Here is a 16182-nt window from a genome sequence, read left to right on the forward strand (position 1 = left end):
CAAAACACAGAAGAGAGGAAAACACAGGGAGGGTGAAAGAAAAAGGCAGCAAAAAAGACATAATTACGTTGTAGTAGCTATAGTGTTACTTAAGTAAGTAGTACAACAATAAATAAATAAATAAATAAAAGTAATAATAAATAAATAAATGGAGAGTAAGTGGAAAAAAGACAACATTCCATAAACGCAAGTCCCTGAAAAATGAGTTTTAAGAAAGCTTGGCAAAAGTACTGTCACCTTTAGAATAATCTCTCTCTCTCTCTCTCTCTCTCTCTCTCTCTCTCTCTCTCTCTCTCTCTCTCTCTCTCTCTCTCTATATATATATATATATATATATATTCTTGGCCTTTGAAGTGTGAGCGAGTTTTATACTTTTGTTTATGAGCCAACGTTACTCAGTTTCCGGTTGGCTAAATCTGACTAGTTTTAATATTCGTGTATATAAAGTCTATACAGCTAGATTTTTTTTTTTTTTTTAAAGATTACGCTCAATTTCTTATTTCTGTGTTTACTGTGATATTTTTGTAGAATTAATGCCCGTATTTAGACATAATGAGCACACTTTTTAGAACTAGGATTAATGGACAACTAGGATTAATAAATAGGATTAATTCACATATGTAGTATGATCATATGTAGTTGTAGTGCACCCACCTTTTTATTACACATTTCTAAGGCACATATTTAGATAGATAGATAGATAGATAGATAGATAGATAGATAGATAGATAGATAGATAGATAGATACTTTATTCATCCCGCAGGAAATTCACAGTATTTTTATATACATATTTTATATACATATTTTTATACTTCTTATTTCTTTTTCTATTTATTTTAATTGTATTTCTTCCTCTTCTTCTTTCTTCACAACTTTATTGATCCCCCTTGGCGATCAATAAAGTATCTCTGATTCAGCCTGCGTTGATTCTGCTCGCTCTCATGCAAGTGCGCGTGCGCGGTGGCTGTTACCGTAGCAACGAACGCGCGGCGCTAACGTTAGCCGGCGGCTAGCCAGCAGCTAGCGGCGCAGCGGGCAGCTGAATATGGAGGACGACCTGGACGAGCTGCTGGACGAGGTGGAGCAAAAGTTTTGTCGCGGCGGCTGCGGCTCGTCCTCGGCGCTGCGGGGCTCGGAGTCCCGGCGGGAGGCGAGAGGAGCAGAGGAGACCGCGGAGGAGAGAAAAGTCCGGTCAGTAATGCTGCTCCGGCTAGCTAGCGGAGGAACGGCTAAGCTAACGTTAAGTAAATGGCAGTGAGCGTCTTTATCTCTCTTTATCTTTTAACTTTAACTAACCTAACATTAACTGACCTGACACTAACTAACCTAACACTATCTAACCCTAACACTAACTAACCTGAACACTAACTAACCCTAACACTAACTAACCTGACACTATCTTACCTGAACACTAACTAACCTGACACTAACTAAGCTGAACAGTAACTAACCTGACACTAACTAACCTGACACTAACTAACCTGAACACTGCCTCACCTTGTGTCAGCTGCTCCTCAGTGGCTGCTTAATGTCACCTGGAGGAAAACGAAGTGAAGTTAGCTTCTGCCGGTGGAGTATATCCCAAGTTGTACAGGTGTGATAATAGATACCTGCCGCATCAAACCTGAGACTTGAATCCCTGTTTTTGTTCTTTCACTAGAGTCACCACATCTGAGCAGCACAGAGGCAGCGACACAGAGGATATTGATGCTCTCCTGGATGAATTATTAGAGGAGGACTACAGTGATTCCCCTCCACTGAAGGTGAGCAGGCCAGGGGAAACGACGGGTCACATCCTTATGTTGCACGTGGGGAACCAGCTTGGACAGTGGGACCAAACCCATGTGGATAATATACAGGGCTGTATGGATAGAGACACTGTGAAAAATACTGTTGAGTGTATGCTTTATGTTGGTAAAACTGATCCATACATTACCTCAAAAGTGATTCACTGATACCCCATTATCAGCCAGCTCCACAGAAAAGAAATTAGGACAAGAAAAAAGGCATGCATTTATGTAACATTACAATCACTGAGGACAAGACTGAGTACAGATATCAAGGCTCTTCAGCAGACATTTGATCTGGGATCTGTGCTCCTCATTTAACTTTAGGACTGGCTGGCACATATAGGGAGTGTCAGTCTGCCCCTACATATATTCACTGCTCAGAACATGGTTAGGATTAGACACAATGTCCCAGCCCCAGTATTTTGTTGTGGTAAAATGGCAAAATGCTCCAATTTAGTTAATTGGTACTGAAAATCGTACCTGATGTTGGAATTTGTCTGTTTATCTGATCCTTTCTGATCCTTTTCTTGCATTTTCAGTCCGAGCAGCTTCCAAAAGGACCGAAGGCAGTGAAGACGCCTGCAGCTCCGTCAGGAGGCAGAAAGTGAGTCCATCAGTTCATACTGAATGAAAACACAGAGGAAGAAGTGAAGTGTGTTTCTGTCCTGTTGTCAGAAGTAGAGAGATCAGCAATTTCAAAACAAAATGTAGTGTCTGAAAAAGACACCGGACCACTGTTATGTTTATTTTCTCATGGAAATAAGAGATGAAAGGAAAGTCATTTCCCTTTTTTCAGATGGAATGGATTTGACTCTACTTACAGTGTGTGTAAACTGAGAGCTTGTTTGAAATCTCTAATATATTATAGCCAGGTTCTGCTGTACAGAGAGCTAGGTTTCCATCTGGATACAGTAGCTTTGGGTGCAAAAGCCTCATAATTGTGTTTTCATTCATCTGAATAGCAATTTAGGGGGATACCTGTCTGAATAAATGAACAGGATGACATGTAGTGTTTGTTGTGGGTGCAGGTGCTGTCCGGTGTTTCTTGGGGGAAGTGCCACCACTAACGGTGTTGGAACAGCCTTGTCGAACAGGTGCTCAGTTCACTCCACATTTTACACCACAGACACCGGACTTTTCCCACTGACTGATCTGATCTTTGTAATGTCTAGACAGTGTAAAATTAACGTTCATGTCCATAAGCGTTGAAGGAAAATCCCCTTCATGTACAAATCCAGTTTGTGATATCCAGTTCATCCCAGCAGTTTTTAAGTTTTTGGTTGTGCTGCTTTCTTACACCTCGTGTCGATCTTCAGCATGCCACCGGACAAAGGCTGTGAGCTTGTTGCTGTGAGTCGATGGTGGATGTGGTGGATGTATGTGGGTATAAACTGACTGACAGTGCAATTCATCAGCTGTTGGTTATGCCTGTCAGTAATGACAGCCACATTCCTTACTCAAAACTCATCCTGTCCTGATGCTGCATTGCATTCTGGTCTATGTGTTCTTCCTCTCTGTCCTCTTCCATGATGGATTTCTCCCTGTATCATTGTTGAAGATCATCACCAGTCAACATCGTCAAAGTGTTTTAGGGGGAGTTTTCCTTTAAAAGTGCTACTTGTACAACATCACTACCTCATTACCACATTAATTCTAAGACTTTAGTATTATTACCTGGTGGTTTCTGCCCACAGGTCATGTGACCAGCTGAGGTGCACGTCCTGTGACTTCCGGGTGCTCATGTTTGATGACTATGAGTGGGACTCATCCTGTGATTACCTGTTCCTAAGGTGAGTTTCCACGGCGCCAGCAGGACTCGCTGCAGCACAGGTTTCACTTTGGGCTGAGGCACAACGTCACAAACTATTACAACACTGCCAATAATCAGAGCTCCGCCTTTGTGTCTTAGCCAGAAAGTCTGAGATGAAGGTCAAGGTTAGGCACAAGATCTCCAGTCAAGTTAAATTAGGGGTTAAGTTCACAACTTAAAAAATATTTTGATTTCTTGCTTCCCAGATTACTTGAAATCAACAACCATCCAATTCTCAACACTACCTGGATCTCGCCCGTTGCTTAAAGCAATAATTATTAATTAAGAGTTTTGCTTATAAGGGCTCATTGCACTGCAGCATGTCTGTCAGAAGAAACCTTGCAGACATTGTTGCTGGAAAGCATGTCCAGCACAGAAGGTCTAGTGTGTGTCCAGGTGTAGTGTATCTACGTATTTTTGTGTAAAATCTTTATTTTTCCAGTGTATAATCTGGGGAAATCAAAATGAATCGGTGAGAGAAATGTTTTTTTTTTTTTTTTTAGATGATGCTTTTTTCGGGTTTTTGTCAGAAGGTGGCAGTATTGAGCCATGACACCAAACTTTCCTCACTCTCCTCATCTTCACTTCATCCTTTCATTCCCCCACCAAATGTAAACCTCCTCTAAAACAACCGGAAGAGTGTGGGAGGGTGGATTTTGGCACAACGGATCTGAAGAGCTCTCAGACTCCTTGTGCTCCAGTTAAACCTTGTTAGTCTTATCACCCCACTCCTCAAATAAGCATAGATAAAAATGAGAGCACATACATTCGTCTCCTTAATTAAAATATACCATCTTGTAGAACAAGAACAATTATAGATTGCAGATTCATAGCTGAAATAGAGATAAATAAAGACGTCTTCCTGGTCACCCAGAATCAGCTAAAACACTCCAGATCAGGTAGAAAAGAAGCTCTCCCTCTCCAGTGAACTGCTTTAGTGCCAATCTGTTGGAGCCAAATGCTTGATTTACGTTTGGATGAATGTTTTATTTATTTATTTATTTATTTATTTATTTTTGGTTTACTGTTATTATTTGCCTGATTAATTATGAGATACAGACAGGAAATATTCTGGTTTGAATTATTAGTTGAATTGATGGTAATTATAATGTTGTGAAATTATGGGTAATTTTGGTGGCTGGCGTGTCTTTCTATTATTGATGCCTGTTCTCACCTCCGCCTCCTCTTTGTAGACAGGTGACTGCAGCACCTGTGATATATTAGGGTTGGCTATTGGGGCCGGGCACTCTCTCGGTTTCAGGCACGCAGCCATACGGTTTTAGACCGCTACTAAGCGTTGTTTTTTGTTTGTTGTGGAACGGAAAAGAAGGTAATCAGAAGATTTGATCTGTCTGTCACTCCAGCTGCGGTAAGAAGTCTTAAGTTTTTGATCTGTCTGTCACTCACGCAGCGATAAGAAGTCTAAGTTTTTTTGAAAATAAATATCTCGAATCAGAGGAAAAGTGTCTGGATTTTATGGCCATTTAAAAACAATAGCGCTGTAGCGCGTCTGACACGGAGGCGTGTAACCGAGAAGCAAGAGCGTCTTTTATAAGAAAAGATTGCGCTTACACAATCCACGCTGATGTTAAACTGTCAGGCTGCTATGACCAGAGGACAGATAGATAGGTTTTGGACTGCATAAACTATTATATCTGCATAAATTTACATATTTATACTGATATAATAAAATTAGATTGGAGTTACAATGGTATTCCTCAAGTTCATTTTGTTTTTATTATTATTATTTGGTTTCCATTTTTGTTGCTAAGCCCTCATCGCTGTGTTGTTTCTGCACTGCACTTCCCAGAGATCACATGTCAATCAAACGGTGTGGGCGGGGCTTTCCTGTTGGTACAGTTTAAGTTTCTCTTTGTCTTTTCAGTCATGGTGGCTGTCGCTGCTCATGCTGCAGTGTTCAGAACAGACGATGGAAAAGATCCATGAACTGGAGCTGCAAAAATTATTATTATGGATATTATTCATATAAATAATTTTCAGTCTGCAGCAATCTGCCAGATATTTACTGCACATTGTTTCTAAGTGAGCCTCAAGATAGCCAATTTTCAAGATAAGAGGCTTTATTTGCCATTTCAACACAGCTTGAAGGGACTTTGCTTCAGTGACACTCTAAAACGACAAACATTAAAAACAATGAAGTAAAGACAGTCGGATGAAAACAGCAGTCATATGTATTGCAAACACGAATCATATTGAATGCCACATGCCAAACAACATATGAGCAGATTGACAATACACAGAAAAACACCTGGACTAAAGAGCTGTGTGCTGGTCACTGTGAAGCCATACACAATGTCACCAATCATGGCAAAAATACTGTAATACCAATCCATTCCCAGAGTCCAGGGGCCAGGTGCACAAACACCATGTACATGTCATTTCCTGCACATAAACTGATATTTATAAAAACAGAATGTGCGTATCTCATGCATTTTTTTTAGACATACACGTTTATCTAGAGCAATCTGAGGAATTTTTTAATAAAACCTTGTTTGTTCAATTAAAGTGCCAGTCAAAGGCTCTTTATTACGGTAACTTTGATTAATTACTTTTGTGAGATTATTTTTATTGTTCTTTTAAATTAATTTATGTCAGAGTCAGCATTTTATTTAGCTGTGCATTTTATCTTTAGTTGGGACACAGTTTGTAATGTCAGCTTTGATGTGAGCGCTACAGACTAGCATTGATACATTTCTGAGATATCGCTCGCTTTAGGTCCATGTGCTGAATTAATTATATGGACGGTATAAAGAGCTGCACCGCCGCGTGTAATCACAGCCGCTGTGGCTGCTGGAGAACGTGGAGGTGCAGCACAGTCGGTGAAGCTGCACTTCTGATTTCCTGTTTGTTTCGTGGACAGGTGTAAAGACAGATGCAGCAGGCAGAGGACTGACATGAAAACAGCTGGTTAAGGATGTGTCTTCATACATTCACAGTTAATTGTGGGAGTGGAGAGGAGGCTTGGGCACATACACCCAATTTGTCGATGACTGTGACTTATAAAAGACAACCTTGCATGTGGACATAAATCCGAAGAAAAGAATGTGTATGCATATCTCTGGATTTGTGCGTACACACAGTTTTAGTCAAGAATCCACACAGAGTTTTATAGTTTTATACACCTGGCGCCAGATGTGTTGACAGCCTCAGCATATGAGCTGTTCCTGAAGTGAAGAGATGCTGCGTTTAATTCTGAGAAACCTGTTCCCAGAGGAGGCGGCTGTGTGTGTGTGTGTGTGTGTGTGTGTGTCAGGGTGAGAACACAGTCGATAACAGATCAGGAAGTGGGCTCCTCACTAGAGAGCCAGACTTTATTCAGGAGCAGAAGATGAAACTTCTAGTGGACGCTTTTATTTAGTTAGTTATTTACTTATGGTTTATTTCATATAATTTGCACAGATAAGCTGAAAACAGTGATCTGATGCAAGTATGACAGTGTTTATATCTGATGCTGTTCTGCAGCACCACGCCTCCCTAGAAGGGCATTTGTGAAGATCAGATATTGAAACAGTAACACACCAAAATAAACAGAAAAGACTAAGTGCATAAGATATGATAATACGTACATTTAGTAATCACACTGTTAATGAGGACGCTGGTGTTGTCCGCCCACCTCAGCATGTGGCAGATAGTGCTGCCTAAAAGCTGTAAAGGTGTTGAGTGTGTTGACCCTCTCTGGTGTTTGTGGTTGTTAATGATGAGTGGGAGGACGTTCGCCTCGCTCTGACGACTCACTTATTTACTTCACACCTCTCAACAGGGGCACCCACCTCTGCCATGCGAGCTGCTGCAATATTGTCCACAAATTTAATTATTTGCAGAGTCAGAATGGGATGGACAGTCATTAGTGAGTGTTGACAGGTATGGGGAGCAGAGGTGTGCTATGTCATATTGTTATAATACCAGTTCACTTTATTTCTATGAAAATGGGTGTTATGGTTCTGAAACCGAGACCAAAACCATGATGCAAAACGTCCACGATCTCGAGTCGTGGTTCTGTCTTTCACCTCACCGTCTCCGAGAGGTAAAGATTGTAAGTTTGACCGTGGAGCACACGGGCGGTAATTAGTGAGACACACACATGTGATCTGAGTGTGTGTTAGTTAGATGGAGGAGGGGAGAGAAAACACAAAGAAAAGGCTCGTCTGCAAACTTGGACTAAGTGTCTCAGTTTTGGGAGATTTAAGCCGCTACATCCAAAAACTTCTACTGGGTCCTGGAGTGAGCGGGAATTATTATGTTATCATGATGTGTTCCAATGTGATCTTGTAAAATCTAGTTTTTTGGCGAGAAGCTTGAATAAATCCAGTTGTTTGGAGGAGAAATGTATCTGTTCTCACAGCAGTATAAAATAGATAGAGGAAATTATGACCTATGTGACGCCCTAATGTTAATTCTAACCAATGCCCTATTGTAGATGAATGTAATAAGCCATTTTGTCCATCAAACATGTTTTATTTGGACAGTTTGTTTGGAAAATGTTGATTTTCTTACACAACTGTTGAGATTTACGTTAAAGATTTGAGGTATCAGAGTTTATTTTATTTTTTCTGTCTATATTTTCGTCTGAACCTCGCTTTGATTTGTTTGTTTACAATGTGAGGAACTAAAGAATGATTTTTCTGGTGTTGGTTTTTTCTGGTTAATTAAGGGGAGACTTATTTCATGTTGCCACACGTTTTGTTGCAGTTGTTTTGTTGCTGCAGGCTGGAAGTCTGTCCAGAATCTGGTTCCCCTCCCCAGCACTTGATGTTTATTAAATTATCAGCCATCAGTTGTTGAGTAATAATTCATTTGATCATTTTCTCGGTGTGGTCTGAAACAGAAATTCAGTTTTTGTGATTTACCTCTGGCTTTCACCAACATGGGAATGTCAGTAATGAGATGTAGAGTAGCTCGTCTGTCTGCAGACTCACAGGCTACTCACCGGCCTGTGTTTCATGTGATAGTGGGTTTCTGATCACATGTTGTACTCATGTGCAGGAGGCAGGGGATTAATCCCTGGTGACATGGCTTCATTCATTACAGTAACGCCGACTGACAGGCTGGAGCGAAAACAAAAACACTTTCATGACGGAGGTGTGTGTGAAGGCTGCGCGGGCAGGGCTTTGTTCACCTCTGGGATTAACTCCCCCTGCTCGTCGCTGCACTTTCTACTTCAATACATCCTTTGAAGAAGCTCTAAATGTCACATGTTAGACACTGAGATTGTTCACTTTATTTGCAGTTATAAAACAGAAGGGAGATGCTTAAAATACTGTGATACACAGTGATAAAATATAATTCAACCTAATAACAAACAAACAATGATTCAGAAAATACATAAATGAGAAATGGTAAATGTGTTTTTGGCAAAGTTTAAGAGTGTAAGCAGTATAAGAGCAAATGACTATCAACAAAGACTGCATCTGAATGTGTCAAGTTAATGTGGACCCACTGAATAGAAAAAACCCAAACCTGCTTTTTTGGTGGGCCAGTTAGACCAGGTAATGACTTTATTTAACTAATTACTAATATCCATTTTTCAAGGGGGCAGTTTTGTGGCTAAATGATGAGAAAAGGAAGTAGAGTAAGTAAGCAGATCAGCTCCCAACAGATTAATTAACAGACTTGACATTTCACCTCCCAAGTCCTCAGAGAGCTCAGTGTGAGCTTCTGATAATTAACTTTAAACTGGTAAATAATCCAGGAGCTGATTTGTGGCTGTGCAGACTCTTACTTACTTTTCATCAACTAGAGCTAAATGAAAACAAAAAGTACAAAATGTATGAGCTTCCTCCTGCGGCGGTGTGTTTGTGTGTTCACTCTGCAGTTTGTCCTTGGCCACACTCGGGGAAAAAAAAAAGCCTTCGCCCTTTTCAAGTCCTAATGCTGTACCACTCTAAAGGACTCAGTTTGATTCACCTTGATTTACACCGCACAAAATGTTTGTGTTGGTTCTAAGTGTTTGTGTACATTTCAGAGAAAATGGATTCATCATTTTTAAGGTGAAAAGAACTGTGAAAAATGTAAAAATCAGTGCATGTACTGTGCAAGTCCACACCCATAAGAATTAATTAACATTTTTTTTAATCATTTAAAACAAAGCCACATGAGCACTGTGATGAGTGGGCACACACTGCTCTGTCCTGCACTTCCAGGAAAGAGCCAACAACACTGGAAACGTTGCTATACTTGGTATCAGGCAAATTAATTAAATGTAGTTCCTGCTGTTTTTTGTGCTGCAGGTTTTATAGTCCATTTACGTTCATGTACACATTCGCCTGCCACAGCACTCCTGACAGACCTCTAACTCCACTGGCTGGAAATTAGACAAAATATAGCACAAAGTGTCCATTTTCACGTGGTAATTTGATGAGACCAAACACTGCAGTGATAAATTTCCCATAATACATCGCTGACGTCAGTGTTCAGAGAACTCAGTCACCGGAGGTGGAGGAGTTACCTCGGGTCAGACGTGCTCCAGGTGTTCTGTTGTGAGCTCTTTGTTCCGATTTACAGCTCAGAAACACCGGAGACTGACACGCCGATGTGTTTTTAACATGCTCATTGTATTTTACACATAAACAAACATGTAAGAAGAGTCAGTTTCACCTAATTTGAGCTCTTTGGCCACTTTTGTCTGTCTTGAATCGTTCTACCATGTCACTGAATATTTCCTTGGAAGAGCAGGAACCCTGAGGACTAAAGATTCTCACTGATGGCTTCTACACCCAGCGATGGTAGGAAAAAACACATTTTAGTGAAAAATTACATATTTGTAGTACGGGCTCCCAGGCTCAAGGCCGGGAGCAAGAACGCCTCACAGCAACTCAAATGTGCATCTGTGTTAATGAAATTCAAAAACCCAAATATCAGTTCTTGGCACGAGTGTCTCACATCACGAGAAGACGTATGGAAATATATTGCATTATTGATTTATTGCTCCACTCCTGTTTTACATGTGGAGTGCAGGTCATGGCTTTTTGTCTCAGGATGATGTAATGTGTAATATTTGAGTTATGTGAACTGTGGCAAGAGTCCTAATTAGTCAGGCTCTTAAACACTGACTAATTGGTTTATATTGCCAGGAGATGACTGTCAGTTACAGCCATAAACAGAGACTTAAACTGTCCTGTCAGCTCGCCCGTCCAACTGCTCATCTACCAGATAGCTCTGCATTTATTAGCATAAATCAAATGGACGCACTGTGAAAACAGGTTTTATAGCTGCGGTCCAACAGGAGGAGGAAACATTAACCATTAATCATACCCATAATTAATAAGCAGGCCTAAGGTTGAAGTGAGTTTAACAGACTTTATCACTGTTTTTGCATGTTTTAGTTTATTTACTGCACCACATACACCTTACATTACTTTATATTACATCCAGCAGGTGATAAACTGATAAACTGACTTTTAAACTGTCCCACATTCTTTGGCTGTATGTAAACACAGCATATAGGTGAATTAATATGGGATATAGTGCAATTGGAGGAAAAAAAGTAGTTCTGCCAGTTTGGAAGTGAGAGGGCTGGAAAAGATTGTTGATAATGAGTCCTAAACCACCGTGTGCTGCACATCCCTCAACGTGTTTTTAACTCGTATGAATTAGCAAAGAAGACGATAGGGGTTAGAACCCCAGCTATCGGGTCATGCACATTTAAATTTAGCTCGTGAAACAATCTTACCTTCATGGCATTTTCACACAGTGATAAAGTAACCTTGACAAAAATAAACCTGGATGGATGGATTTTGAAATGTGGTGAACTGTGTGAAAGTCTATTTTTAAGTTAATTAAGTTAACTTAAATGAGCTGAAGTGAAAATTAATGGCAGCCCGGAAGGAAAAACACATTCAAACATCTAAAATTGTTTGGTACGCTTTGGAAAATATTTGGTAGTAATATAAATTATTCTGCAATTACAGTAAATGGGTGGGTTCCTTTTTCTCTGAAAGGCATTAAGTAAGATTTGCACCGCTCATTAGGACAAAAAAAAAAACAAACAAACTAAGATGAGACAAAAAGTTTTCTCCATGGTGGTTGATACACACACACACACACACACACACACACACACATATGCACAGGCACACATGCACTGTGTGGGCGTGAATTAAAATGCAGCCTTTAATGCACAGGAAGGCATTTGGCATTTGCTTTTATTGTTGACTGATTCCCAACAGGAAGCAGGAGCAAAAAAAAAACCAAAAAACACTCAAATAGGACAAAATCAGCTGAAGCAAGGACAGCGGGAGGAAACACCAGCTGCGTTTAAGCTCCTAATACATTTTACGAGTTATTGTCCCTGCGTGTCTCTCTTGAACTTGACTGCACTTGAAGTTTACCCAAGGTGAAAATAATCCCAATGTTAAGATTGAACTCATTGCCAGTTTGTGGTGTTTTCATCCAGTCGCTCAGCGCAGGCATTTACAGATGAGAAAACCGAGAAAACCTTTGTGTCTTTGTGTTCGCCCCCTCAGTAGTCATCCTGTGTGTGTGTGTGTGTGTGTGTGTGTGTGTTTGTGCAGGAACAACATGCCAGACAGTCAGAAGCTGAGGGCCAAGCTGAAGCGGAGGCGGGGTTTGCGGGCTTACGCCTGCCAGTGCAGCTGGTTCTCAGCCAGAGAGCTGGCCGACCTCAAACAGCAGCCGCAGCTCAGATGGGTCTGCGGCAAACACCAGAGCTGACGATCTGCCGCTTGCCGCCGCCGCCGCCGCCACCTCCACCGCCACCCAGGAGCAAGAAACGCACTCTGCTCTTCAGCTCAGATCTCCCTCTGCACTACAGGCCAGAAACATCAAGCAGATGATGGACTCAAAGCCTCTATAGCTGCTCTACTTTCTTATCTGTCTGTGTCTCCTCTGTCTGTCTGTCTGTCCACCAGCTACCAACATGACCTGCATTCCATGAATGTCCAAAAATCAGAATTCAAGTTAAGCCTCAGATATGCTCGACATTAAATCCAGATACAGACAGAGCCTCTGCGTTCATTTCCTCTGCACTTGTGCAGGTTGTCAGGAAGCTTCCGGGTACGGACCAAACTGAGCAGCAGCACCGGAAACCGTGGAGACTGATAGTTCAAGAGAGACTGGACTGTGAGTGAGACACGAAAACCGAGAAAATAATAGTGCACCCTCCTGTGGTGATGGGTTTAATGACCTCACAGACCACCATCCTCCTGTCATGATGTGTTTAATGACCTCACAGACCACCGTCCTCATGTGGTGATGCATTTAATGACCTTACAGACCACCGTCCTCATGTGGTGATGCATCTAATGACCTCACAGACCACTGTCCTCCTGTGCTGATGTGTTTAATGACCTCATAGACCACCGTCGTCTAAGCTGAAGCCTCCTCTTTTGCCTCTTTGCATTACGACCTCCTCCACTGTTGCCATGTTTGTTGTTGTCAGAAACTTTGGACTCTGTGCTGCCCTCTAGAGGATTTATTGCTGAATATCCACGCCAGTATAAAGGACGCTTTGAAACATGTGGGCAGCAACGGTTACATCTTCTGAAACGGATGCATTTATTAGGGTTAGGGTTAGGTTATTTAAAGTTGCATAAATGAGCCGTGCAGCACAGTGTCATCATTTCATCATGGCAGAAACACACTGCAAACGTACACTACAAAAATATTAACTCAAAATCCTGTCAATTTCATCATCATCATCTTCATCAGCCCTTTATTTCATCTCGGACGACACGTTGAGGACGGACGCCGTCTTTTGCAAGTGTGCCAAGAATTGCAAACAATCATCACACAGATGCAAAAAAACAGCAATAACTATTAGAATATACTAATTAAAGGGTAATTTAAGGGTAGAAAATGAATCCAAGACCTGTTTCATGTTCTCCAGCAGCTCAGAGACACAAGATGTTTTTTTTTCTTTTCTCTCGCTTTATTCTTCTTGCCCTTTGTTCCGTGTCTCTGACCTGCCGAGCTCAGTGTTCAGTTCAGAGTAATCATGTCCTGAAAGCGCGTTCTGTGATTTACAGTTTTGTGCTTTAAAAAGGATGAAATCACATGAAAGGAAGACAGTGTTTTTCCCTCAACCCACTTTCCCACTTTGTGATACACAGTGATGAGTCATGACTTTATATGGCGGGATTTTTTATTTTTATTTATTTATTTTTTTGCTTTGCAGGCAGCCATGAATGGAGCGCACAATTAGTCGTGGCTTCAAAGGCTGGGCAATAATTTCAGAAATTATCTTTTAGAAGAAGAGGATCATTGTGACACACAGTTCTGCAGGCTAAATGAAAGATAACAAAAGCATATCATTTTAATTAAAATCTGCCCCAAAAAGGGACCTGAAACAAATTAGTGAACATTATTTAAAAAACAGTTTGTTTTTTTTTATCCTTATTTCATTATATCATAATACAATGCAATTCAGTGCAATGAAATTCATTTTGATGCAGCGTGTAATTTTTTTTCCATTATTTTAGAAGATGTGGTTTTATCACTGGAAATAAAACGCTCATGATTGTCACAGTATTAATTTTGTCTGTATTGTACAGCCCAACTTGCAGGAGGAATTTAAATGAGTTGCAGATATTAAACTGATGGAGCTGCATCACTTCTTCTTTTTCTTTATTTTTTCCTGTGACATCAGTTAATAAACAACATTCAAGATGAGTTTTATGGCTTTTGTTTCCATTGTCTGTATTTTCTTGTGAAGAAATGTGAAATTATCTTTGAAGAACGTCATTATTATTATTATTATTTTATTCTCGAGAGATTTGTCCGCTGCAGTCACATCATCAGTCAGTATGAAAGCCAGCGGGAATTTTAAGTTCATCGGTGTGGGAGGAGTAAAGCTGTGATCTGATTGGATCGCTGCAGTCTCACGGGTGAAAATAACTTTTACTCTGCAGCAAAACCGCTGGTTTGACTGAGGGCTGATCAGCTGGTTGGAAAGACTTCACATTCTCAGTTTTATGATGTTTTCTACACCCAGCGATGACAAAACAAAATCCATTGCTTAGTTTCCCATCCGTAAAGCTTCTCTGGTTTCCTTCATGTACAAACCTCCACAGCCTGCCTCACTGACGAGAGGGCTTCTGGGTAATGAAGTTCAGAGTTTTAGTGTAAAAACCCCACAGCGGTTGAGCTGTGAAAAAAAATCTAAATCTTGGGGATTAACGTTGAGAAAAACATTCAGTCACTTAAGTATCACGATTCAGCTTCTTGAAACTTTACATCCACAAACCAGGGCAGAATTCAAAAATCGCAATAAATCCTAATATTGAATCGCAATACAGATTGAATCAGCAGCCATGTGGCGTGACGGCATCAAATCAGGAGGTAAATTTATCATCCCAACCCTATTCAGGATTATCTCTTTCATAATCTCTAGAATATTTGAATCTCATGCAACCAATATGTTGATTTAATGGATCAAAACCAAGAACTGATGAATGTGTGTGTGTGTGTGTGTGTTAGATAGCAGCTGACCCGGACATCTGTGTGTGTGTTCACAGTTGGACGTGGCGTTGTCCGTCATGGTGGAGAGTGATGGACCGAGAGAGGATGACAGACGTGTGACTCAGCGGCTCTCCTGTCACACAACAGGAAGAGCAGAATGGGAGAAGCAGCAGGAGGAGGACGAGGAGGAGGAGGAAGAGGAGGAGGAGGAGGAAGATGAGGACAACAGCCGGAGTGATGACGGCGGCCTCGCGCTGCGTGGGAGGGAAGAAAGTGTCGTTTCTCGTCAGCGGCCGTCAGTGTCAAGTCGTTTGTCTGGGAGAAGAGAAAGAGGCTGAACTCGGGGGAGGGAAAGGTGCGTCAGGTAATCTGTGACCTTCACTGACCTCACGTCACGTCAGATTAAATGCACACTTTCATCAGTCATAGACGCCTCCTAGTGGCAAATATAAGAAAGACAGCTCGGAAATCTTTTTGTCCGCCAACACCAAGTGCCGACAGAGCTGAGGGCAGCAAAGCCATCAGTCCTGGGAGTTCAAGGTACTAAAAATCAGATTTATTGGTTCTGTTTATGCTATTACAACCAGCTGCTTTGGTTTACGGTTCATTATAAGCTCATAAATAAAAAATCTTTTTGGTTGTGAGCGTTACAGTGCGATAACAATGGGAACGCTCCTTATGGTTATGGCCACCATCACTGTCTTGATAATGAGCTTCAGACAGCAGAGAAATAGCAGAGACTTTGCTGTTTCCACAAGGGGGCGCTGGACAGGGAAATGACACTGGAGTCGCCCCTCATGCCGACAAATCTGTCTGAAGTTTGGAATGATGGCAGCAAAAAGACTAATCTTCATGAACTGGAAATCTTCACCCCCTCCCTCCTTCTGTCCAGACATGGTTACCTGAAGTGGTCACTATGAAACAAAAGATTCTTTTACGAAATAAGAATTGGTATGCCACCTTTTTTGTAGAATATGGAGTCGTTTTTGGCATTTCTTTAGCAGAAGGTTCAAGGATCAAGTTTTAACAGAAGGAGACAGGAGGTTTGCAGTGATCTGGTCCTCTCTCTGTCACTTCAGTTGGACAAACAAGCTGCTACACACACACACACACACATATACACACACACACAATGCAGAAAATCC

At 41.2% G+C, this 16182-nt stretch overlaps 1 protein-coding gene across 1 annotated transcript; it reads left to right on the forward strand.

Annotated features, from left to right (window-relative positions):
• The first annotated feature begins 949 nt into the window (after positions 1-949).
• Positions 950-14248, forward strand: cfap418 (cilia and flagella associated protein 418). Its single transcript, XM_030073226.1, has 6 exons — positions 950-1192; positions 1662-1764; positions 2331-2395; positions 2820-2885; positions 3486-3581; positions 12133-14248. Exons 1-6 carry the CDS (start codon positions 1047-1049, stop codon positions 12290-12292), a joined length of 636 nt encoding a protein of 211 aa, XP_029929086.1. The 5' UTR covers positions 950-1046; the 3' UTR covers positions 12293-14248.
• The last annotated feature ends 1934 nt before the right edge of the window (positions 14249-16182 follow it).

This window comes from Myripristis murdjan, chromosome 16 (assembly GCF_902150065.1).
Source record: "Myripristis murdjan chromosome 16, fMyrMur1.1, whole genome shotgun sequence".
Taxonomy (NCBI): Eukaryota; Metazoa; Chordata; class Actinopteri; order Holocentriformes; family Holocentridae; genus Myripristis; species Myripristis murdjan.